Raw genomic sequence first — 21,322 nt, 5'->3', positions numbered from 1 at the left:
TGTTGTTCTTTTCATCGCTCAACTTCTGCGTTGATTCCATTTTTCTAAAATTGAAGCTGAATTATGAATAGGGTTAAATATGTTTTTGGTCCTTTAATTTTCAGTGAAAATTGGAATTAGTCCCTCTTCAAAACTTTGCACTAATTTAGTCCTCAAACTTTAGAAATGTGTGAATTTAGTCCTTTTAACCAAATTTTGTTAACTTTATTTGATGTTTCAAACGCATTTCTTAGTTAACATTGAAGCAAAAATGTGTCAAAAGATGTAAACAACTTAGATGTTATCATCAAACGCACTTGAAATATCAAATAAACCTAACAAAATTTAGTTAAAAAGACTAAATTCACACATTTCTAAAATTTAGGGACTAAATTAGGCCAAAGTTTTGAAGAGGGACTAATTCTAATTTTCACTGCAAGTTAAGGGACTAAAAACATATTTAACCCTTATGAATATAATAAAATAAAATTTAAAAGTACAAAAAGTAGAATTTTAATATGTATAATTTATGTGAAGATTTAATTGCTTATTTGATTTTTACATTCATAAGTTTTTTTTCTATTTTGTATTTATTTTTAAAAATATTTTTATTTTATTTTAAAATAATATAAATTATATCAATTCAATCTATTTCTGTTAATTTAACGGAAGAAATTTAATTAATACAATTTATACTATTTAAAATAAAATAAAAACATTTTTGAAAACGAATACTAATAAAAACCAAATAAGCAATCAATTCTTATGTAAAAAGAATAAGTTTGATTAAGATTTACAAGTTGAAAAATGGTTCCCATATGCACGCATGAGTGGATTTATTTACTAAGGTTTTGTTTTGAAAAGGTGGTCGTATTAACGAGGGTGATGTTGTGTTGGAGGGAAGTGAGATTGAGACCCAAAAGCAATGAATGGGCAAAGTTTGTCCTATTTGAATTTAATAAATGGCATTTCCACTGTTTTATGTTCCCAATCCAAAGGTGCCGGCCTCATTTTTCTTTCAATTGCATTCTCAGGCCCCTCACCTTTCCCCTTTTTACACCTTTTCCATTTCATTCATAATATTTGGAGATTCAGCTGATATTTGAAAAAAAATAATTAAATATGTTTTTAATTTTTAAAAATTAAAATTTATTTATATCCAAAAAATTTAATATAATTAAATCAAAAGAATTACATTCATTTAATCAAAATGTACCCAAAATTAAAATGTAAACGAATTTTAATTTTATGAACTAAAACATACTTAATCCAAATAATATTAAATTAAGTAAATTTATTTAATTTGAAAAAAATATTTAAAATCTATCCTGGGGGAAGAACGAAAATAGCGTAAAATGAGTTGGTGTGGTAACGCAAATTGCAAGAAGTTGAGGGACGAAGATGCAAAAGAGAAATGTCAGTATCAGCACTGTAGGCGGCAGAGTAAAAAGGGCAGAGGGAGGGAGAGTGAGCCAAGTCAGAGTGTGTCTTGCAAGAAGTTCCGACGCAGCCTTTTAACCATTTTCGCTTCTTCTCGCATTGCCACTATGCTTTAACCATTTCTAGGGTTAGGGTTTTTGCATCTCAGAGAAATCTAAATGGACGAAGATTATGACTACAGAAGGAAGGCCAAGATTGCTCTCATCGCCATTTTGGTCTTAGCTTCCCTCGCCGTCTTTGCCTTGTTCGTTGCCTTTACTTACTACTGCTACATCCTCAACAAGGTCTCCAACCGACGCAAAAGCCTCAAAAAAGGTTTGGCTCTCTTTCGGAAATGTGCTGAACTTCAATGTTCGCTTTGTGTTCTTCTGCAAACGCCTGAGATTATTCGATGGAACTGTTGCTGACCATTCTGTACTAACATGCAGTTGAGTTTTTCAGTTTTTGAAAAAAAGTTGATAACATTCATTAAGGTGTCATGTAGGAGAATTTATTATACAGTTTGAGTTTTTCAGTTTATGAAAAAAATTAATAATCTTTAGGTGACGTGTGAGTTATTGTTGTTAATTCTTTTATGCGAGTTTGAAAATTTAAAGACTTGTCAGGTGGTGGTTTGGGTCTGTCTAATAATTTATTGTCATGTGGAGATTAGTTTTGATTACGGTGTGGTTTCGTCTGATTGAAGGGATGTGTTAGATTTAGCGCACCGATAGCAGGCTATAGTATCTCATGTGCTGTTTTATTTTGTTTTGATTGAGATTTTGCTCGTCTTATGTTTTCCCTCTCCAGGATTTGGACCTATTGGAAATTCTGATAAAACTGTGTTGTTATGATCCTTTTGTCAAAAAAATTCCTTTCATGGATTCACAAATAATTACGAAATGATGCCGTATTTTTATTCTGTTTTCAGTTCTCAACAAAGATGAATATTAACAAATTGACAACGGTGAAAATACCATTTTTTTCCTATGCAACTGTTTGAAAATACTGAACAAAGTGAAAATAATATGATTTTATTTTAATTATCCGTGAAAGCAAGGAAAGAAAATGGAAATTACCTATTCAAGCCAAGTTCATCCGTATATTTCCTTTGTATTTACATTTAATTAGTTTAATTAATGATCACCTATCAATCTCGACACTTGGAAAAATAGTAAGTATAAATATTAATACTGCCAGTTCATTGATATTCATTTATATATTTTTTTCTACCGGGTGTAATTAATTCTCATCTATATTGTTTTAGAGTATTCATTAGAAGGGAAAGGGAAGTACATTCAGTGTTGTTATGTTCCACCTTTTTTTTTCTAGATTTTCAACTGAGTGGTTTGAAAGTAGCTTCTTTCTGTGTTTTCACTTTAAAACTTTATATCTTTACTTTTTTTCTACTTTACTTGAGTAAATTGAGGTCCCACTTACTGACAGATTTTGCTTGGTTTTATATTAGTTGAAGACGCAAACCTTAATGAGAATAGTGACTTTGCAAATCTGCAAGTTATTGCCGAGAAAGGACTTCAGGTGTTCACTTTCAAGCAGCTGCATTCTGCAACAGGGGGCTTCAGCAAGTCGAATGTCATTGGTCATGGTGGATTTGGACTTGTTTACCGGGGAGTGCTCAATAATGGCAGGAAAGTTGCCATTAAATTCATGGATCAGGCAGGAAAGCAGGGGGAAGAAGAATTTAAAGTAGAGGTCAGTTACTTCTTAGAACATTTTGACCAGCGCTGCTTCTTTTCTAGAGACTATGGGAAAGGAATGCATTGTTCTTCATACTTATGCGTTTGATTACCCTTGTAATCAAATTAGTTCAATTTTTAAATCATACGCTTTTTGGCTGAATCAATGAATTAAATAGCTATAGATGTCTTTTAAATACATTTTGATAATTGAATTGAATTGGTTGCTTTCATGTCACTGTAGGTGGAATTGCTAAGCCGGTTGCATTCACCATATCTACTGGCATTGCTTGGGTACTGCTCTGATAGTAATCATAAATTGCTGGTGTATGAATTTATGGCCAATGGTGGACTGCAGGAACATCTTTATCCTGTTAACAGTAAGTTATGAAATATATATTTGCTAGAAAGCTTTTATTCTTTGCTGATTTAAAATGCTGCGAATGGATGATTACTAATAACTTTTCATACTTGACAGACAGTAGTCAAGACTCTAATCCTCATGATGGGTGGGTCTGTAATATGTCTATGGAATTTTGATGTAACAATCTCGGGTTTTGCTATATACTTAATCTGTTTGCTCAATAGACGGGCCGGAACAAGAAAAACTTGTTGAAAACCTTTTTTTAGTTTGAATGAGTAACACTCAGTTAGAAACATATATGATGATAGACTAATCTGTTAATCTTGCAGTATTGAATATTTGATTTAAATTGATGATATTATTGAATGGAAACAGCCTGCCAGCGTGTACCCAGTTTGACCATTACATTTGGTACTCTGATTAACTGATTCCTTACATACATTCCTCTGTTCTGTTGTGTAAAATTGAATGGCATGTCCATATAAGCAAAAAAAAGTTTTCATAAAATTCTCTCTTGCATTCTCTTTTCCGAACTTCTTCACTCTGAAAGGGTTTTTCTTCCCTTGTAAAGTTTATGATGACTATGGGTTGAAAGTGACACATTGAACTATGTTCCTCGCATATTACACAATATGGATAGTGGCCTTGAAGTGATAACCATGTTATATCAATCTGAATTTACATTATATGTTCGATTTGTTACTGCTTTTTCTGATGTCTACATTTTACATAGATAGCTCGTAGGTGCGTAAGTAATTTGTATGCGATCTTTGAGGAAAAGTCTTAAGTTGGTCAGTTTATGTATAATTGACAATCTTGCTAGAGAAGAGAGATTTACCTCCTGATTAATTTTGCACATCCTCCAATAAGTAGCAATACGTCCCTCTAAATCTCTAGGTGTATTGAACACTGTAAAAGGAAATTTTTGATGGGTCATGTATGGCATAAAGTTTGTTTCAAAATAATTTCTATTTTTAGTTTGTCTATTTGATCTATTATAAAAACTTTGCCAGAACCTGGAGCAAAAATTCTGCATATTATCTTTATTGATACCATGAAAACAAAATTTTGCTATGATGTGTTGGAGAATGTTATAATTGTTTGTTATTCCATATTTTTATTGATATTTTTTTACACATTTGAGATAAAAAAAATCTTGTTGTTTTGTCTACCCTTATTTTCTTTTAAAATTTTCATCAGTGGGCTATTTAATATAAAGTGTTCAAGAGTGCTGTGTCTGCAGCCATGTTTGCTATTTTTTTTTTGTTAGTTATTTTGTATGTTTGAGTTGGTTTTGATCAATTGATTTTCTTGTAGATTCTATTATTACACCCATAAAGTTGGATTGGGAAACTCGATTAAGAATAGCACTTGAAGCTGCTAGGGGGTTAGAATATCTTCATGAGCATGTCAGTCCCCCAGTTATTCACAGAGATTTTAAGAGCAGTAACATCCTCTTGGATAAGAAATTTCATGCCAAAGTTTCTGATTTTGGATTGGCAAAGCTGGGACCTGATAGAGCTGGTGGACATGTTTCAACTCGAGTTTTGGGCACCCAAGGATATGTTGCTCCCGAGTAGAAACCTCACCTTGTTTTGGTCATTTTGTGTAATCTTCATTCTTATTTCAAGAGTTTTTCTTTGAATAATTCATCTCATGAAAAACTAATTTTGTGTTTCTCAATGTTTGTTTGTGCAGATATGCACTAACAGGGCATTTAACCACAAAATCAGATGTGTACAGTTATGGTGTTGTACTTTTGGAGCTGCTCACTGGCCGAGTGCCAGTAGATATGAAGAGACCTCCCGGAGAAGGTGTTCTTGTTTCTTGGGTGCGTTTGTTACTTCTTTCAACAAATCAAGTTCTAAGTTGATTCTGTACTGCTTGGTGATAGTTATTTAATCAATTCGTATTTCCACCAATCTTAGCACTTCCTTTTTCTAACAAACTTGCATGTGCGATATGTGTTTAGGCTCTGCCTCTTTTGACCGATAGGGAAAAGGTTGTAAAGATTATGGATCCTTCATTGGAGGGACAGTACTCTATGAAAGAGGTTGTCCAGGTGGCTGCAATTGCTGCAATGTGTGTGCAACCCGAGGCAGACTATCGTCCTCTCATGGCAGATGTTGTGCAGTCATTGGTTCCACTGGTTAAGACTCAAAGGTCCCCTTCAAAGGTGGGAAGCTGCTCTAGTTTCCACTCTCCCAAGTTGTCCCCCGGCCCAACATCTACTTAGTGCATGTAACATATATTATCAACATTTAAATGATGGATAGGTACATGCTCACCTAACTTGTATCTGTATGCTTGGTATTAGTTGCCGTTTCTTTGTAATCTTGAACAATGCGATACATTTTGGTGAGGAAAAAAATGGTGGGTTTAATGCTAATGTTCAAATTGATGAAAGATCAAGACTTGTTCATCTCAGTTTGTGATGGAAGGTTCTATCTAAGAATCTTTTTTCAAGTCTCCCCATAATTGATGGTTGGTTGCTTGGTGCTTTACTAATCATCATGGTTTTCAATTATCAATTATTGTATCCTTTAAGGCAAACAAAGAAAAAAGAAAGAGAGAGAAAGCAATTGAACATGCCTCAGGGAATTAATTCATCATCTTATTGTCCCCTCCTACGACTTTTTTTCCATTCATGTAGTTACTACTGAGGCATAGATTTCTTTGTAAGGCTGATGGTGTTGGTGGATCATGGCAAAAGGATAAAAAAAACTGAAGGCTATTTGAAGGTATCATGAGGGAAATAATTAGAGCGTGTTTGGTTAAATACGTTAGTATGATTGACGAAATGTTCCTAAGATTCTCAAATATTCAACCCTATTTCTGTTTCTAGTACGTTAATGAGAAACCGTGTTTAAACTTTTGTTTTCCTACATTTGTCAATCACTCCATATCCTTGTGTTCCTAAACCCTTGTCATTGTCATGGCGACGTCTGGGAAATTTAAGCCATTTTTAATCTGTCAGGAAAATGTAGTTATTGAACATTGTTTGCCTAAAAGAATGGTGCGATCTGTTTCGTTTATTTATAAATATAAAAAGAAGACAAAGGTATATTGTTTTAAAGTTATTTATCTATGCATTTGGTAACTATATTCAAAACTTAAATTTTTACTGTCAAGAAAAATAGGACTTCAAAGAAATATTTATCACTTCTAAGAAAACAATTTCAATTGAATTTTCCCTTTCACACTGCTCACCTAATTATTTATTTTTTCCTTTTAAATATCCCTTTCAATAGACATATGAATATTTTAAATTTTCATTTGTCTCCATATAATGAAGTAAATATAAGTTTCTTAGCAAATATTTTTTAAATTTAGAAACTTTTTTTCTTTACTCTAAAGTATACAGTAATGTTTAATATAAACTTAAAAAAACTGAGGTACTGTCCCTTTTTCTCTAAATTTTTATTTTAAAAAATAAACGATGACGTCGATAATGTATGAGATCTTGAATTAGCCATAGTTCTGACTTTGATATGGTTTAATTTATGAGCATACGTGACCAAACACATCGTAATAATAAGCATGTGTGAAGTGAGTTACACCTATGTGACAATTTCACTATAACGTGGCTGCAGATTTCCCTGTCAAATCATTTATAATCATATAGAAATTCAAATCATTGAATTTTCATGCATAAATACCTTCGTCAACCTTTATTAAAAGTTCTACAACCATTTTTCATATGAACGTGAAGCACTAGAAAAGTGCACACAACCAACTTATTTTATTTTTCAGAAACGTGAACGATGCCCACTTTTTTGTATAATTTGTTTTGTTAATTTTGATTTGACAAAATAACTGATTTAGACAAAGATGTGTTTGACTTAACCAAATGTAATTGAAGTTAGATTGAGAAGTGCTTTATGTGCATATGCAACTTGTAAAAACTGGTCAAACAGATCCCAGCTTTTTGTTCTCCTAAAAAGGATATATTCATGGTTATGATTAGAATCACTTTTATGGCTGGTGACTGATTCAAGCTCTTTCTTTTTTGCTTCATCTTTGCGTTCATATATTATGAATTATACATGTTACTGACGTGTAAAGTAACACCAATCATGCATCCTCTTTCATTAAATAATAATAAACTAAATAAAGATAAAAGTTGGAAAACCAAAGAGCACCATTCATATAAATTAAGAATACTTTATGCGATTTTATCATTGTCTTCTTCATTAATCTCATTGGTTATAGTATATAAAGGGAAGTGTAAAACATCATTTTATAAATTAATTTCGTATATAACATCAAATATCTACTTTTATACTAAAGATATTGAGTCTTCTATATGTAAGAACATATTATATGACTAAAATAAAATATACAAGTGATATAAAAATCTTGCTTTAAAATTTAATTTTTTAAAAATTGAGTTTTAAACTCGTGTCTTAAAGTGAAAGACATTATGTGAAAAATCTGTTACATATTTATTGATGTTATTTAAAATAAAATAATGATTAAGTAATAAATGAAAAGATAATAAAATTTAGATGTCGTCATATAAATCAATGTAAATTTTTGAAAATAACAAGCTCTTTTTAACACGTGCTTTTCTTATCAGGGGGTTTGGAACAGTATATTTATGATGTTATTTAACTTTTAGTATGGAAGATTTTTTATTTACTGAAAAAATTAACCACACTTAAATATTTAATTATATATCATGTGCATATTAGTGATGAGATGACTGACTATATAGTAAAGTCTCACACTGCTTACTAATTTTTGTAATTCTTTCCATTAAAATTTACTTAAAACTATGACATTGTTATTAGTGGATTTATTGAATGCAAAGTAGAATGTTCAAAAATTTTCATGAATGTATTAAAAGGATTGTTCCCGATGAAGTTGCAGCCATCCAAGTTGTCTCAAGAAAAAATCTTCAAGTGTGAAAATTAATTTTTCACTTCTAATAGTTTTAATCTCTTTAAGAAGTTTAAGAACAAATGTAATTTAAATACTCTTCTCATTTTTTACTGGTCTTTTAAGGATAAAATTTGATAAGTTCTAAAACGAACAATATCTTAAATAGGATAATTGATCCAAATAATATCAGTGATCAAAATTAATATAAAGATTTTTTTTAAATATTAAACTTCATAATTTTAAGTTGGAACTAGTGTTAATTTATCTCTGATTAAACCATATTCACTAGTAACGAATCTTTCTAATATATATTCTTGTGGTTGATGTTAAATTTATCCTGTGTTTCCTTTAAGAACAATTGCACTGTGATATTTTATCTCATTGGTTTCTCCCCAATTTTTTTTTTTTTATTTAAAGTAAAGCATGTATGGAGCAGCCAAATTTGAAATTTGGTAGAACTTTTTTTTTTTTCCAAATTTTGCTGTGTCTGCATGCACCAACATTCTATATATTGCATACCCTCTTCACCTCTAACACAACACAATAATCATTATTTGTGGCTTAATAAAGCTTGAAAGATGACACCCTTCTCACGTACCCTCTTCTTTGTTGCACACTTCCTTCTTTCTCTCCTTTCTTCTTCAACCAATGCACAACTTTCTACCAACTTCTACGATAAAACTTGTCCCAATCTTCAAACCATTGTCAGAAATTCAATGGAGCAAGCCATCAATGGAGAAGCTCGACTTGGAGCCTCTATACTCCGATTGTTCTTCCACGATTGTTTTGTGAATGTAAGAACACAGTTTCTTGTTTCTTTAATACCATTTATACATCTAACTTCGTACACATATATATGTAACAACATGTGAAACTGGTATTAGCAGAAGTAACTTAACATTCAAACTTACATGATGTTAAATTTGAGTAAAAATAACATCATGCATACATGGTTTGCTTAATCTTAGTAACATTTTCAGGGCTGCGATGCATCACTTTTATTGGATGACACTGGCACATTTGTTGGTGAGAAAAATGCAGCACCAAACAGAAATTCAGTGAGGGGTTACGAAGTGATAGATGCCATTAAAACCAAGGTTGAAGCTGCTTGCAATGGCATTGTCTCTTGTGCTGATATTCTGGCACTTGCAGCAAGAGATGGAGTAGTTCTGGTGAGCCATCTCTTCTCCTGTTTCTTTCATTAGGGTTTTTCCTTCTTCCATTATTGACTTTCGGTATTTACTTTCCTCTAACACGTAATCGATCACCATGTCAACTCTCGTAATTTGGTGGGGTCCTCTTCCCCAAAAGAATGCATGACACAGAACAATAATTGATGAAGAGAAAAAGAAAAAAGAAGAAGGGATAATGGTTGATGCAATCAAAGTGTGGTGTCAGCCTTGTCTCATTCTCGAGAAGAACCACTCATTATCTTCCCTTTTAAAAACTCAGAAACACAAGTACCACCAAACCTTTGTCTTCTCCTGTCTCATCCATTTTTAGCTTTCACTCACCACTTTTCCTCAACAATTCAACCCTATTTTCTCACTGTTTCGTTTTATCTATCTGATATCACATTAAAATCAAACAATTATTTCTTAAAAAAACGCTTATATTAGATAAAATGATGGAAGAGGAGAAAAAAATAAGTGAGTATATATATTGAATAAAAATAAAAAAGTTAAATACTACAAGAAATAAAACCATAAACATTGTATTAAATTTTTAAATAAAAAATGGTGCATATTTTTTTATTGGATTGAGTTCTTGTCTTATTAATATTGTGTTTTCTTTGATAATCTTTTCTTGAAAAAATCGTCTATAGTATAAATTTAAAATTTATTTTGATGATCGACTCGTATAAATATATGATATTTGTATCAAAAGTCTTCTAAAGTTCATCAAGCATGTCTAGTTATGATAAACGAGATCACAAATAAATAAAAAAAATTGTATGAAAAATCTTCTTAATAAAGGTTCACAAACATGAATAAAATAAAATAAAAAATATATTTCAAGAGGCTCATATTTAAAGAAAAGAAATAAATAAAAACATAAACGTAAGTTTAAATTTTACATTAAATAAATATGAAAAAATTAAACATTAACGAAAAATTCATAAATTTATTAGGTTAAAGTTTTGAATTAGAATGATGTTTAATTAAAGAAAAAAAAGAAAATCACAGTAACCTAGAACTAATATTCTGAAATGCAGCTTGGGGGACCTTCATGGACAGTAGCTCTAGGTCGAAGAGACGCAACAACAGCAAGCGAAAGCGCAGCCAACGCCCAACTCCCTTCTCCGTTCTCCGACCTTCCCACACTCACCAGCGCCTTCGACGCCAAAGGCTTGAGCGCGCGTGATCTCACCGTGCTCTCCGGCGGCCACAGCATAGGCCAAGCGCAGTGCCAGCTTTTCAGAGCTCGCATCTACAACGGAACCAACATCGACACTAGCTTCGCCGCGTCAAGAAGAAGCATTTGCCCTTCCTCCGGTGGGGACACCAACTTGTCCCCTCTGGACTCCCTCACTCCCGTTCGTTTCGACAACAACTACTTCTCCGAGTTGGTGGCTGGCCGTGGCCTTCTCGTCTCAGATCAAGTGCTCTTCGATGGTGGCTCTCAAGACTCTTTGGTGAGAATTTACAGCGACAATAATGCTGCGTTTTTTCGTGATTTTAGTGAAGCCATGATCAAGATGGGTCATATCACTCCTCTCACTGGAACCGCCGGTGAGATCAGAAGTAATTGCAGGGTTGTCAATTGAACATCCTCAGTTTCTTGTTTCGTTCGGTACGAGGAACGTATTATGGAAGTTTTGTTTTGTTTTATTCCTTAAGAAATTATTAAAAATTATAAAATTAGACGAGTTTATAAACTCCCTAATTTTCTTAATTTTTAATAGGCGATAAGAAAGTATTAACAAGAATGTGTTGAAAAAGTGTGTATGTGTGCTTTTAATACTTCACTCTCACAATAATTATTGTAAAAAATATTAATTTTATAATGTTGTTTACTGATTGGTCAATAATAATAATAATTAATAATGAAAATTATTTTACTGCATAAATTATTTTATTTTGAAATCTTTAATTATCCAGTATAAGGGTACTGCAGTATATTTATACGGCAGAGTACATATTTGAAACATTGATATGACAAAAGTTGAAACTCACAAATACTTCTCATTTGGTACTTTATTGACTTCGAATGGTATTTGAATGGTTGCAGTTGTACGTATATGTACTTCTCATCCTCAAACATTTTGGTTTTATTTATTCTAATTTCTCTCGAATTGGTAAAGTATAGCTGTCACCCTAAATTTCTATTTATGTGTACATAAACGGATGAATGCACAAGTGGGTGAACGGGTTTCTTTATCTTTTGTCGAAATTTTTGTCTTCAGTTTTATAAATATAATTGTATTAATTAGTAAAAATAATATCGGATTTTTAAATTAAGGATAAAAATGAGAGCAGGTATGATTATATTTGTCTACCTAAAATATTTTAAAATTGTTCATGTTATATGTATATATATGTTATGAATTTTCAAATTTTCTTGAAACTTTTTAAATTATATGTAATATATATATTAGAAATTGATTGAAATCATAGGTGTCTGTTTATTTCTTTTGTAAAAGCATAACATTTAATGAAAATAAATAATACAACATAAAATCAAGTATAATAGAAAATATTTATTGATATTTTATTGTTTTTCACAAATTATATTCATACGACAAAAACGAAAATTTGACACAAATTCGTTATTTTTATTCTAAAAGTATTTTTTTTAATTGTGATTTGATTATAATAGATTTTTGTTTTAGTAGTTGTCAATTTTTTATTAGATTATGATAAATTATTTTTTAATCTTAATTTTTTTTTTCTTTAAAAATTAAGTATATTGATCAACAAAAAATGAATTGATTAATTTTTGAAAAGTGATAAAAGGGAAGCTATCAGTAAAATAATCCTTTAGATGTGTATGATTTATTTTGTATGTATTAATTTTTTTTATATTAGTAAATTAAATGTATTAATTTTTATTGTATTAATGATAATAATTAAACCAATAAATTTTGAGTATATTATTTTGGTTCCGCTAAAGTTATTGGTCAAAATTTGTTACATGTGCCATTTTAAATTATTAAAACACTTGTAATGTAATAAATTTATTTATATTTCTCTTTTTATATAGATTTTTTTAATTTGGAAAAATTTTATTTTTTTCGCATAATTTTTCGTCTTTCTTTCTATTGTTGTTTAACTTATTCAATATTTACAAGGTTGGTTCATTGATATTTTACTTTTCCTTCTTTCTATAAATTTGATTATACATTTTTCTTTTTTAGTATATAATTTTATTCAAATGATGTATTGTATTGGAAGAAATACAAACCTCAATTTAACTACATTAAATAGTTTTTAAGGACAAATTATTTTTACTTTTCTTTAATATTTTTATTTATTATGTATTTTGTTCACATAAAAATATTTCAATTGTGTTCAACGATTTTTATTATATATAATTCTTTTGACATCAAATCATCATCAGTAATATCACACTTATTTGAGATTTTAGTGAAAAAAAATTATTTAATTAATATTTAAAATAATAGAGACATGTATGGAAAAAAATTAATAAATTTGTTATCATTAAGATGAAAATGAGATAAAATTTTTATAATTATTAGATAAGAAGATAAAGATAAATTTTCATTTTGCTTATTGAGATCAATTGTAATTCCATCATCTGGTTAGATTTATACAAGTATATAAAATCATGTAATTGAAAATAAACTAAAAAAAAATGTTTAGGATTATCATGTAGTAGAAATTTTTTGAGTTGTGTAGTTCCACTGCCCTTGAAGACTTATCCGCAGTTGCGTAAGTGCCTTAGGATACAACAAGAACTTCTTAGAAATTTCCAGAACTAGTGGAAACTCTAAAGAAAGTAAAAGAATAAACCCAAGATAAAAGGAGGATAAGAAAAGAAAGGAAGAAAAACTAAGAAGATAACTTGTGGAATAAACTTTTCCTTTGGAGAAGGAAGAAAAAACTTTCTTTGTGGTGTGTTTTGGAATGCAAGAAATGCTCTATTTATAGAGCATGAGACAACCCTAAGTGAGAAACTTGGTCGAAGACCGTTATCAACAATAATGAATAATAAATAAATAAATAACTGAACATTAAACCAAAGAACGTTTTGCCAACAATAATAAATAATAAATAAAAAAAATAAACGTTTGTACTTTTGAAATTCCCACATTCAAACTTTTGAAATTCCCACATTCAAATCCAATGTTTCTTTTGCAATAAATTATTATTTTACAACAATCCCCCACATATTGTAAAAGAAAGAAAATAGAAAAGATCTTTGATCCAAATAGTTTCGTCTCAAAAGTGATTTTCCATTTTGTAGGTAATCATTTTTCAAAGATGTAATCTTCTTGTAAAATTGAAAAATGATTGTATTTAAGCAATAGCGCAAATATTTGTTCTGATCGTTAAAGAAAGATTAAAAGAAAGATAAGAAACTTTTATCTTGGGTTTCATAGGTTGTAATGCATCAGAGCTTATCTATATGAATCAGTCTTAGATCAAGAAACTTAACACATGGTGTAGTTGGTATAACAAACTATATGAACCAAAGATACTTGACGTGTGTTTGAGGTTTATCAATCACAATACATTCCCACAATCATTGTTGTTATCATTGTGTTGTGCTTATTAGGTCATGTTCATGTCCGCTATTCATGAGTGCTCTAGAGATCATGCCAAGATCTCATGTAAGCGGTCCTACTCGACACTCATATAGGTGATTTCATCAAGTGTATGCTACAAATCATACACCACCCATAAGGGATATGAAAATCATTAAAAAATTTGTTTAAGCTAAAAATTCTTTCACCATATAGAATTTTAATGACAAATTTAACCTCTCATATGTAGTTTCTAGCACTTTCACGCACACTATAGGAATGTATATAATTGATTATAATCAATTTAGTGCTATCAGAACTAACGAGTGACTTGTTTTTACCTATATGAACCTTATTCATGGGATCTTCAATCACAAAGGTTGAATTATCATCACTTGTTTGTTTCCAACTGGCTTAAGTCTCATTTCCCTCAATGTTTCTAATATAATTTGTCTTCCTAGGAGTTGTGTTAGAGGATCTGCTAGATTTTGTTTTGACTTCACATAATCAATGGAAATAGTTCCACTCTTTAGTAGTTACTTCACCAAATTGTATCTCAATTGTATATGTCTATTTTTTTTTCATTATAATTCTTGTTTTTAACTATAGCTATTGCCGATTGGCAATCATAGTGTATTAACACTAATGGGGTTGGTTTAATTCTTAGTGTAATGTTTGCTAAGAAGTTCTTCAACCACTCAACTTCATTACCAACCTTCTTAAGAGCGACAAACTCAGATTTCATTGTTGATCTTGCAATAATTGTTTGTCTGGCTGATGATCTCCATGTAATTGCACAACCCTCAAGTGTGAATACATAATCACTAGTAAATATTGTCTCATTCTACCTTCTCCTACAGCGGAAAATCCACTATATTCAATGGCATAATCCATTGAACCTCTTAAGTATCTCATAAGCCTAGCAAATGCATCCCAATGTTACTGATTTGGACATTGAGTGTACCTACTCATTCTACTTACTGCTTAAGCAATATAAGGTCTATAAAAGCTCATGAAGTTCAGTAAGGTCTCGATTATCTAGGCATACTGAGGCTGAAAAATAGATTCTCCTTTATTTTTCATTAATTTAGAATTACGGGGTTGATAAGTGTGAAAAAGTCATAAAACCCAAACTTCTTAAGAAGTTTCTCAATGTTTTGTATTTGAGATAGTAATATATTGTCTCCCTTCCTTATGATTCTATTACCTAAAATCACATTGGCTTCACCCATATCTTTCATTTCAGAATTTGATCCTAGAAACAATTTAGTTCTAGATAGCGACAATATCATTGCATGTACTAAAAATTAACATGTCATCCACAGACAAACATATATAACATAATCACCATTTTTCAGATTTAGAGTACACACATTTATCAGCATCATTAGGTGAAAACCCATCATATAGCAATATATTATCAAGTTTTTCATGCCATTATTTTGGTTCTTACTTCAAGCCAAAAGATTTTTAAAGTTTGCATACTTTATTCTCTTAACCAGGTACAACACACCCTTCAGGTTGAGTCATATAAATTTCTTCCTTCGAATCACCATTCAAAAAAGTTGTTTTAACATCCATCTAGTGTATAACTAGTTTATGGATGGATGCTAGAGCTAACAACACTCAAATGAAGGAAATCCTAGTCACAAGGACAAAGGTACAATCTATGTTGGGTCCTTCTACTATTAATCTTTCCTTATACTTCTCTACAGATCCATCAGGGTGATATTTTTCTTAAAGATCTACTTACAACCAATGAACTTTGCTCCTTTAGGCAAATCTACTAAAGTCCAAGTATTATTTTTCTTTATTGATTAAAATTAAATCCTAATGGCCTTAACCCACTGTTTTGCATCAGGAGCACTAGTAACCTCTACAAAGCTAGTTGGATCATTATCAACGAGATAACTATAAAAGTCACTCCAAAGGAAGTTTATTTTCTTTGTCTTTGAGTTCTTCTCAAATCCTCATTCAAGGTATCACTATTATTATCGATAGGATCAGATGTCTCACTAACCTTTAAGGGAAAAACATGTTAAAAAAACTCATCATTTTTTGTCTCCATTATAGTGCTACGCTCAATCACACCACTTTTAAGAACCAAAAACCTATAGGCAACATTATGTTCTTCATAACATAAGAATGCGCAATCAGATGTTTTAGAGGCTATTTTCCTTTTCTTTGGATCGGGTAACATCACCTTATCTAGGCACCCCCACATTCTTAGATATTTAAGGTTATGTTGATAACCTCTTCACAACTCATAAGGAGTTTTACCAGTTTTTTTATGAGGTATTTTATTTTGTAAAAACCATGCAGTAAGCAAGGCTTCTCCCCAAAGATTATCTATCAAGTGCACCAGAACTAATAAGCATGACATTCATCATTTCTCTAAGAGTTCTATTCTTTCTCTCAACTACTCCATTAAACTTTGTTTATCATGCATATTAATTAATCCTAGTTGCTATAATTGCAAAATATATAAGGAATTCACATGTCCTAATCTAGCATGCCATATATCATAGGAGTCAACAATGTAAGCAGAAAAACTTGATTCATTAATAATTTCATAAACATTCAGTATGAAGAGTCCTTGACCACAATATTCCTTTCTCACAAAAAACTTTATTTTTGTCATAACAATCTTGTCAGATTCAAATGACACTTTAACCCTCGCTTTTCCCAGTATTGATACAGAGATTAAATTAACCCTTATAGAGGGCATATGCAAACTCAAGGCTAGAGTCTTCCTATATGTGAGTTTAAGAAAAACTTTTCCTTTTTCTAGAGAAGGAGTTGTCTTGGAATCACTGAAGTACACATGTTCTTCTCCATCTCTTACATAAAGATACTTTTGTTTGCTCAGATATGCCAGGTAGCTCGAGAGTTTACCACCCACTTGCTCACATTGGTCATTAGATTTACTTGCGAAACGATCGCAACAATGATGTCATCTTCTTCGGCTATATTTGTCCTAAGAGGATTGTCGTTTCTTACGTTATGTCTGCACTGTGGTGCATGATAGCTTGATTTTCCACATACGAATCAATTTCCTTTCTTCCTAAAGGTGAGGTTAGATCCATTGGGATAAGATTTTCGAAAATTATTTTTCTTTTTGTGATCAAGCTTGTGTTTGTACCTTTTGAGAGTTGGATTGACTTCTATCATAATTTCTTTTGTAGATAAAGATTTAGCCCTTGCAGTATCCTACTCATTCCTTTGGGTATCTTCAATAATTATGTGTGTGATAAGCTTTGGAAGCGACATCTGCATGTGTCTATGTTTCAGCTATTGTTTGTAGTTTGTCTAAGATTGCGACAATTTTCGGATCAAAAGTTCTGAAACATATTCATTTGGTAGAGGAATATTCTCTGCTTTGATATCTTCTAGGAACTTGTGGTATTAATTGATTTGAGTCTTTATATCCTTATCTTCAATCATTTCCCAGCGATAGTAATTTTTTATGATAAATCTTTATCTAACAACATATTTGGCGGTGTATTTAAGAATCAAAGAGTCCCAAATATCTTTTGCTTCCTTGTAGGAACAATACACATCGAACAAATCATTAGAAAGTGCACTAAGTAAAGTGTGTCGACATACCTTGTTGTGTAAATCTAATCTAGTTTTGAGTTTGAAGGGATACCGGAGTCGGGCTTCGGAGATGAAAGAGCAACAACAACTCCATACATGTCTAAAAGGGTGGACACGCGTTCTTGCTAGCGCCAGAAGTTTTATTTAGAGAAGACCTCAACTTTTGACACATCCGAAAGTGGATTCACAAATAATGTCTGAGTTCCAAAATCAATTTTTTGACTTTCTGAAATCTAGTTGTTGATGTCATAAGTCCTTAAGATTGTAGTAGAAATTGCTAACAAAATCACGAACAATATTTCCTGAGGCGTGTAATTTTACTGTCCTTAAGGACTTATCTGCGGTGTATTGCACAAGTTGCCCAGGATATAACAAGAACTTCGTAGAAATTTATGGAGATCTAAGAATTACAAGGACTTCTAAAAGGAGTAAAAGAATAAACCCAAGATAAAGGGATAATAACAAAAGAAAGAAAGAAAACTAAAAAGGTAACCTGTGGAATAAACTTTTCCTTTTGAGAAGGGAAGAGAAAACTTTTTTTGTTGTGTGTTTTGGAATGCAGAAAACTCTCTATTTATAGAGCGTGAGGCAGTCCCCTAGGTGAGAAACTTAGTTAAAGGTCGTTGCCAACAATAATGAATAATAAATAACGTTACACCAAAGAACATTTTTCCAGCAGTAATGAATATTAAAAAAACAAAACTTAACGCTTGCACTTTTAAACGTTGCCCATGTTCAAATCCAATGTTTCTTTTACAATAAATTATTATTTTACAACATATCATAACTCAATTGGTTATGGATTGAGTTGTAGGTCTTCTAAGTTCTATATGTTCAAGTGTTCATTCTTATTGTAGTTCATCTTTCACTCCATTCGGTCAAACGAAAGGTTATTTCTTTATCGCAAACCTATATTTATAGTTTGATATCTTAGCTGTTAGGCTAGTCACGTGATGACAGTAAAGTTCATACAATATACAAGGAAATGACCATACAATCATACAATACATAATTTTTTTTATTTCAACATTTTACAAATAATAAATCATGAATTTAGTGTATGTAATTGTTATCTATTACATTATATAAAAGAATTCACCTTTAATTATATATTTCGTTTTACAATTTTACCTTTTAATAAATAACCATATTTTTAAAGTTAAAATAGTTAATTTATCAATTTCATTCTTTAAGTGACAATATTTTTGTCATTTTCTTTAAATTTAACCATTTTTTAAAAGTAAAATAACTTTGTAATTATAATTTTATTATTTTGTGTCATTATAAACAAAGTAAACACTTATGCAACAAGTATTTCTATCAATAATCATTAAAATTAATAAAGCAAAAATACATCCCGCATTATAACTAAATTAATAAATTGAACACATAATTAAAGGTGTAACGATTGATTAAATTAATGCCCAAAACTTAACATTTACATATTATTAAAATTGTTAATATTCATGAAAAGATTAGATACCAATTAATCATGAATGGTTGTAAGTATTTCTATTTTTTATTTTACTTATATCATTTATTTAAATGTAGAGAACTCAAATATACTTATTGGTAATAGGAGTTGGAACTTCAATTATAAAAAGCATATAAAGATATGATGATCCTTATCAAGATTTTACTTTTATACATATGCGCATGCATTTTCCTTTCATGTTACGCATTTCTTAATCTTCTAACCTTTCGAGTTTATGCCATTTCTGGTTTAATGACTTGCTGCATATCTCATCCACAATTGCAATGGAAACTATTATGTGGAGAGAAAGTTTGTTGTGTGAGATTATTTTCATTCCAAATTAACTACTGTGAAATTAATGTTTTGTGGTTTTCCTAAGTTTATATATATATATATATATATATATATATATATATATATATATATATATATATATATATATATACACTGTTTGAAATGGGATGTTACATCTCCTAATTAATAATATTTTAAAAAATTATAAGAAGTTGATTTTAACATTAACAAATATATAGCTACATTTTTTAATTTTAGGTTAATGAATGGAATTTTTTTAAATTAAAACTATCATAAATTGTTAATAGTATTTTAGTTTTTTCTTATCAATCTAAATATTTCGACATTAATGAAAAGAATGTGAGTTTTAATAATAATATTATATTAAAAAAACTAAGTTTAAAATAAAACAACTCTTTTAATTTTATAAGGTATTGGTCTTTATTCATTTATACACACAAGACATTGTGTTCTTCATTGGTAATTTTCATTCCTACACTACTACAAATTCATTGATTACCGAAGGATTATTACCGAAGGCCTCTTACCCCTCGGTAAAAATGACAATACCGAAGGATTTCCCGACGGTCATTAAAATTGGTCATTACCGAAGGCTTTTGTCCTTCGGTAATACACAGACGATTTACCGAAGGCTTTTGGCCGTCGATATATGCATTCACTTAATAAAATCTGAATTTGGGATTTCCCTCCTCCATATCCCAAATGATTTTTGGGAAAGCTTCTCCCAAATTTTCACTCCCGTCCCCGCGCCACCGCTGCCCTTCCTGGGATTTCCCTCTTCCATTCACTGGAATCGGACGTCCATGGTCGCCGGACGCCTACCGCAGTCCGCACCGCCGCTCCTGGGATTTTGCTCCAGCGCCCACCACTCCTGCAGTCCGCACCGCCGCTCCTGGGATTTTTCTCCAGCGCCCACCGCTCCTGCAGTCCGCACCGCCGCTCCTGCTGTCCGCACCGCCGTTCCTGGGATTTTGCTCCAGCGCCCATCGCTCCTGCAGTCCGCACCGCCAGCACCACCGCACGGTCAGCTACCCTTCTCTCTCTCTTCACCGCCGTGCAACAGGGTGACCTCCAAATTGTCACCACACTCTTAGAGGCCGACCCCTCTCTCTTCCACCAAACCACTCTCTACGATCGCCACTCTCCGCTTCATATTGCCGCAGCCAATGCCCAGATCGAGGTTCCTTCCCTTTTCCTCTCTCACTCTCTCCCGCGTTCTCTTCACGCAACTTCTCTTCTTTACGATTCTCTTCTCTTCCTTCCAGATTCTCTCTAGGCTTTTGGATGGATCTCTCAACCCAGATGTTTTGAATCGCCACAAACAGGTACTGCCTTCTGCTCTTTATCTATTCTTTCCCATTTTTTTTTTTTTAAAAATGCTATCTTTGCTTACCCTTCATCGTCTGTCGTGAATGCTTCAGACTCCGCTTATGTTGGCAGCAAGGCACGGGAACATCGCGTGTGTCGAGAAGCTTCTTCAAGCCGGAGCTAATGTAATGTTTCGATTTCATTGATCTTATCCTTTGAATTATTGGGTTGTTTGATGTGAATTAATTATGAAGGTGATAACCCTCAGACCGTGAAGACAAGACTAAGGCAGTGGGCTCAGGTTGTTGGATGTGCAGTGCGTCAAAGAAGCTGTGTGATGAGATGATAATTGTTTATTCGAGTTGTTAAACCTAAACCATTGCAATAGAAGCTGTGTGTGATTGATATAAATGACAACCATTGCAATAGGCCCTCGGTAATTACCGAAGGCTTTTGACCCTCGGTAATTACCGAAGGCTTTAGGCCCTCGGTAATTACCGAAGGTCAAAAGCCCTCGGTAATTGTTAGCGACAAGGGATTTACCGAGGGCTGATTGGCCGTCGATAAGCCGTCTGTAA

The 21,322-nt window shown here is 31.8% G+C and overlaps 2 protein-coding genes across 2 annotated transcripts; both read left to right on the top strand.

Moving 5' to 3' along the window:
• Positions 1–1,448: 1,448 nt before the first annotated feature.
• Positions 1,449–5,848, top strand: LOC124842276 (Protein kinase superfamily protein). The gene is made up of 6 exons (XM_047318724.2): positions 1,449–1,734; positions 2,867–3,111; positions 3,340–3,475; positions 4,777–5,035; positions 5,158–5,290; positions 5,432–5,848. Exons 1-6 carry the CDS (start codon positions 1,578–1,580, stop codon positions 5,693–5,695), a joined length of 1,194 nt encoding a protein of 397 aa, XP_047174680.1. The 5' UTR covers positions 1,449–1,577; the 3' UTR covers positions 5,696–5,848.
• A 3,056-nt stretch (positions 5,849–8,904) lies between these two features.
• On the top strand, positions 8,905–11,350 carry LOC124842277 (peroxidase P7-like). The gene is made up of 3 exons (XM_047318725.2): positions 8,905–9,137; positions 9,324–9,515; positions 10,559–11,350. Exons 1-3 carry the CDS (start codon positions 8,922–8,924, stop codon positions 11,108–11,110), a joined length of 960 nt encoding a protein of 319 aa, XP_047174681.1. The 5' UTR covers positions 8,905–8,921; the 3' UTR covers positions 11,111–11,350.
• The last annotated feature ends 9,972 nt before the right edge of the window (positions 11,351–21,322 follow it).

Source organism: Vigna umbellata, chromosome 6 (genome assembly GCF_029865625.1).
Source record: "Vigna umbellata cultivar VRB3 chromosome 6, Vumbellata_1.0, whole genome shotgun sequence".
NCBI lineage: Eukaryota > Viridiplantae > Streptophyta > Magnoliopsida > Fabales > Fabaceae > Vigna > Vigna umbellata.
The sequence above is the reverse complement of the archived record's forward strand: the minus strand, read 5'-3'. Positions and strand labels throughout refer to the sequence as shown.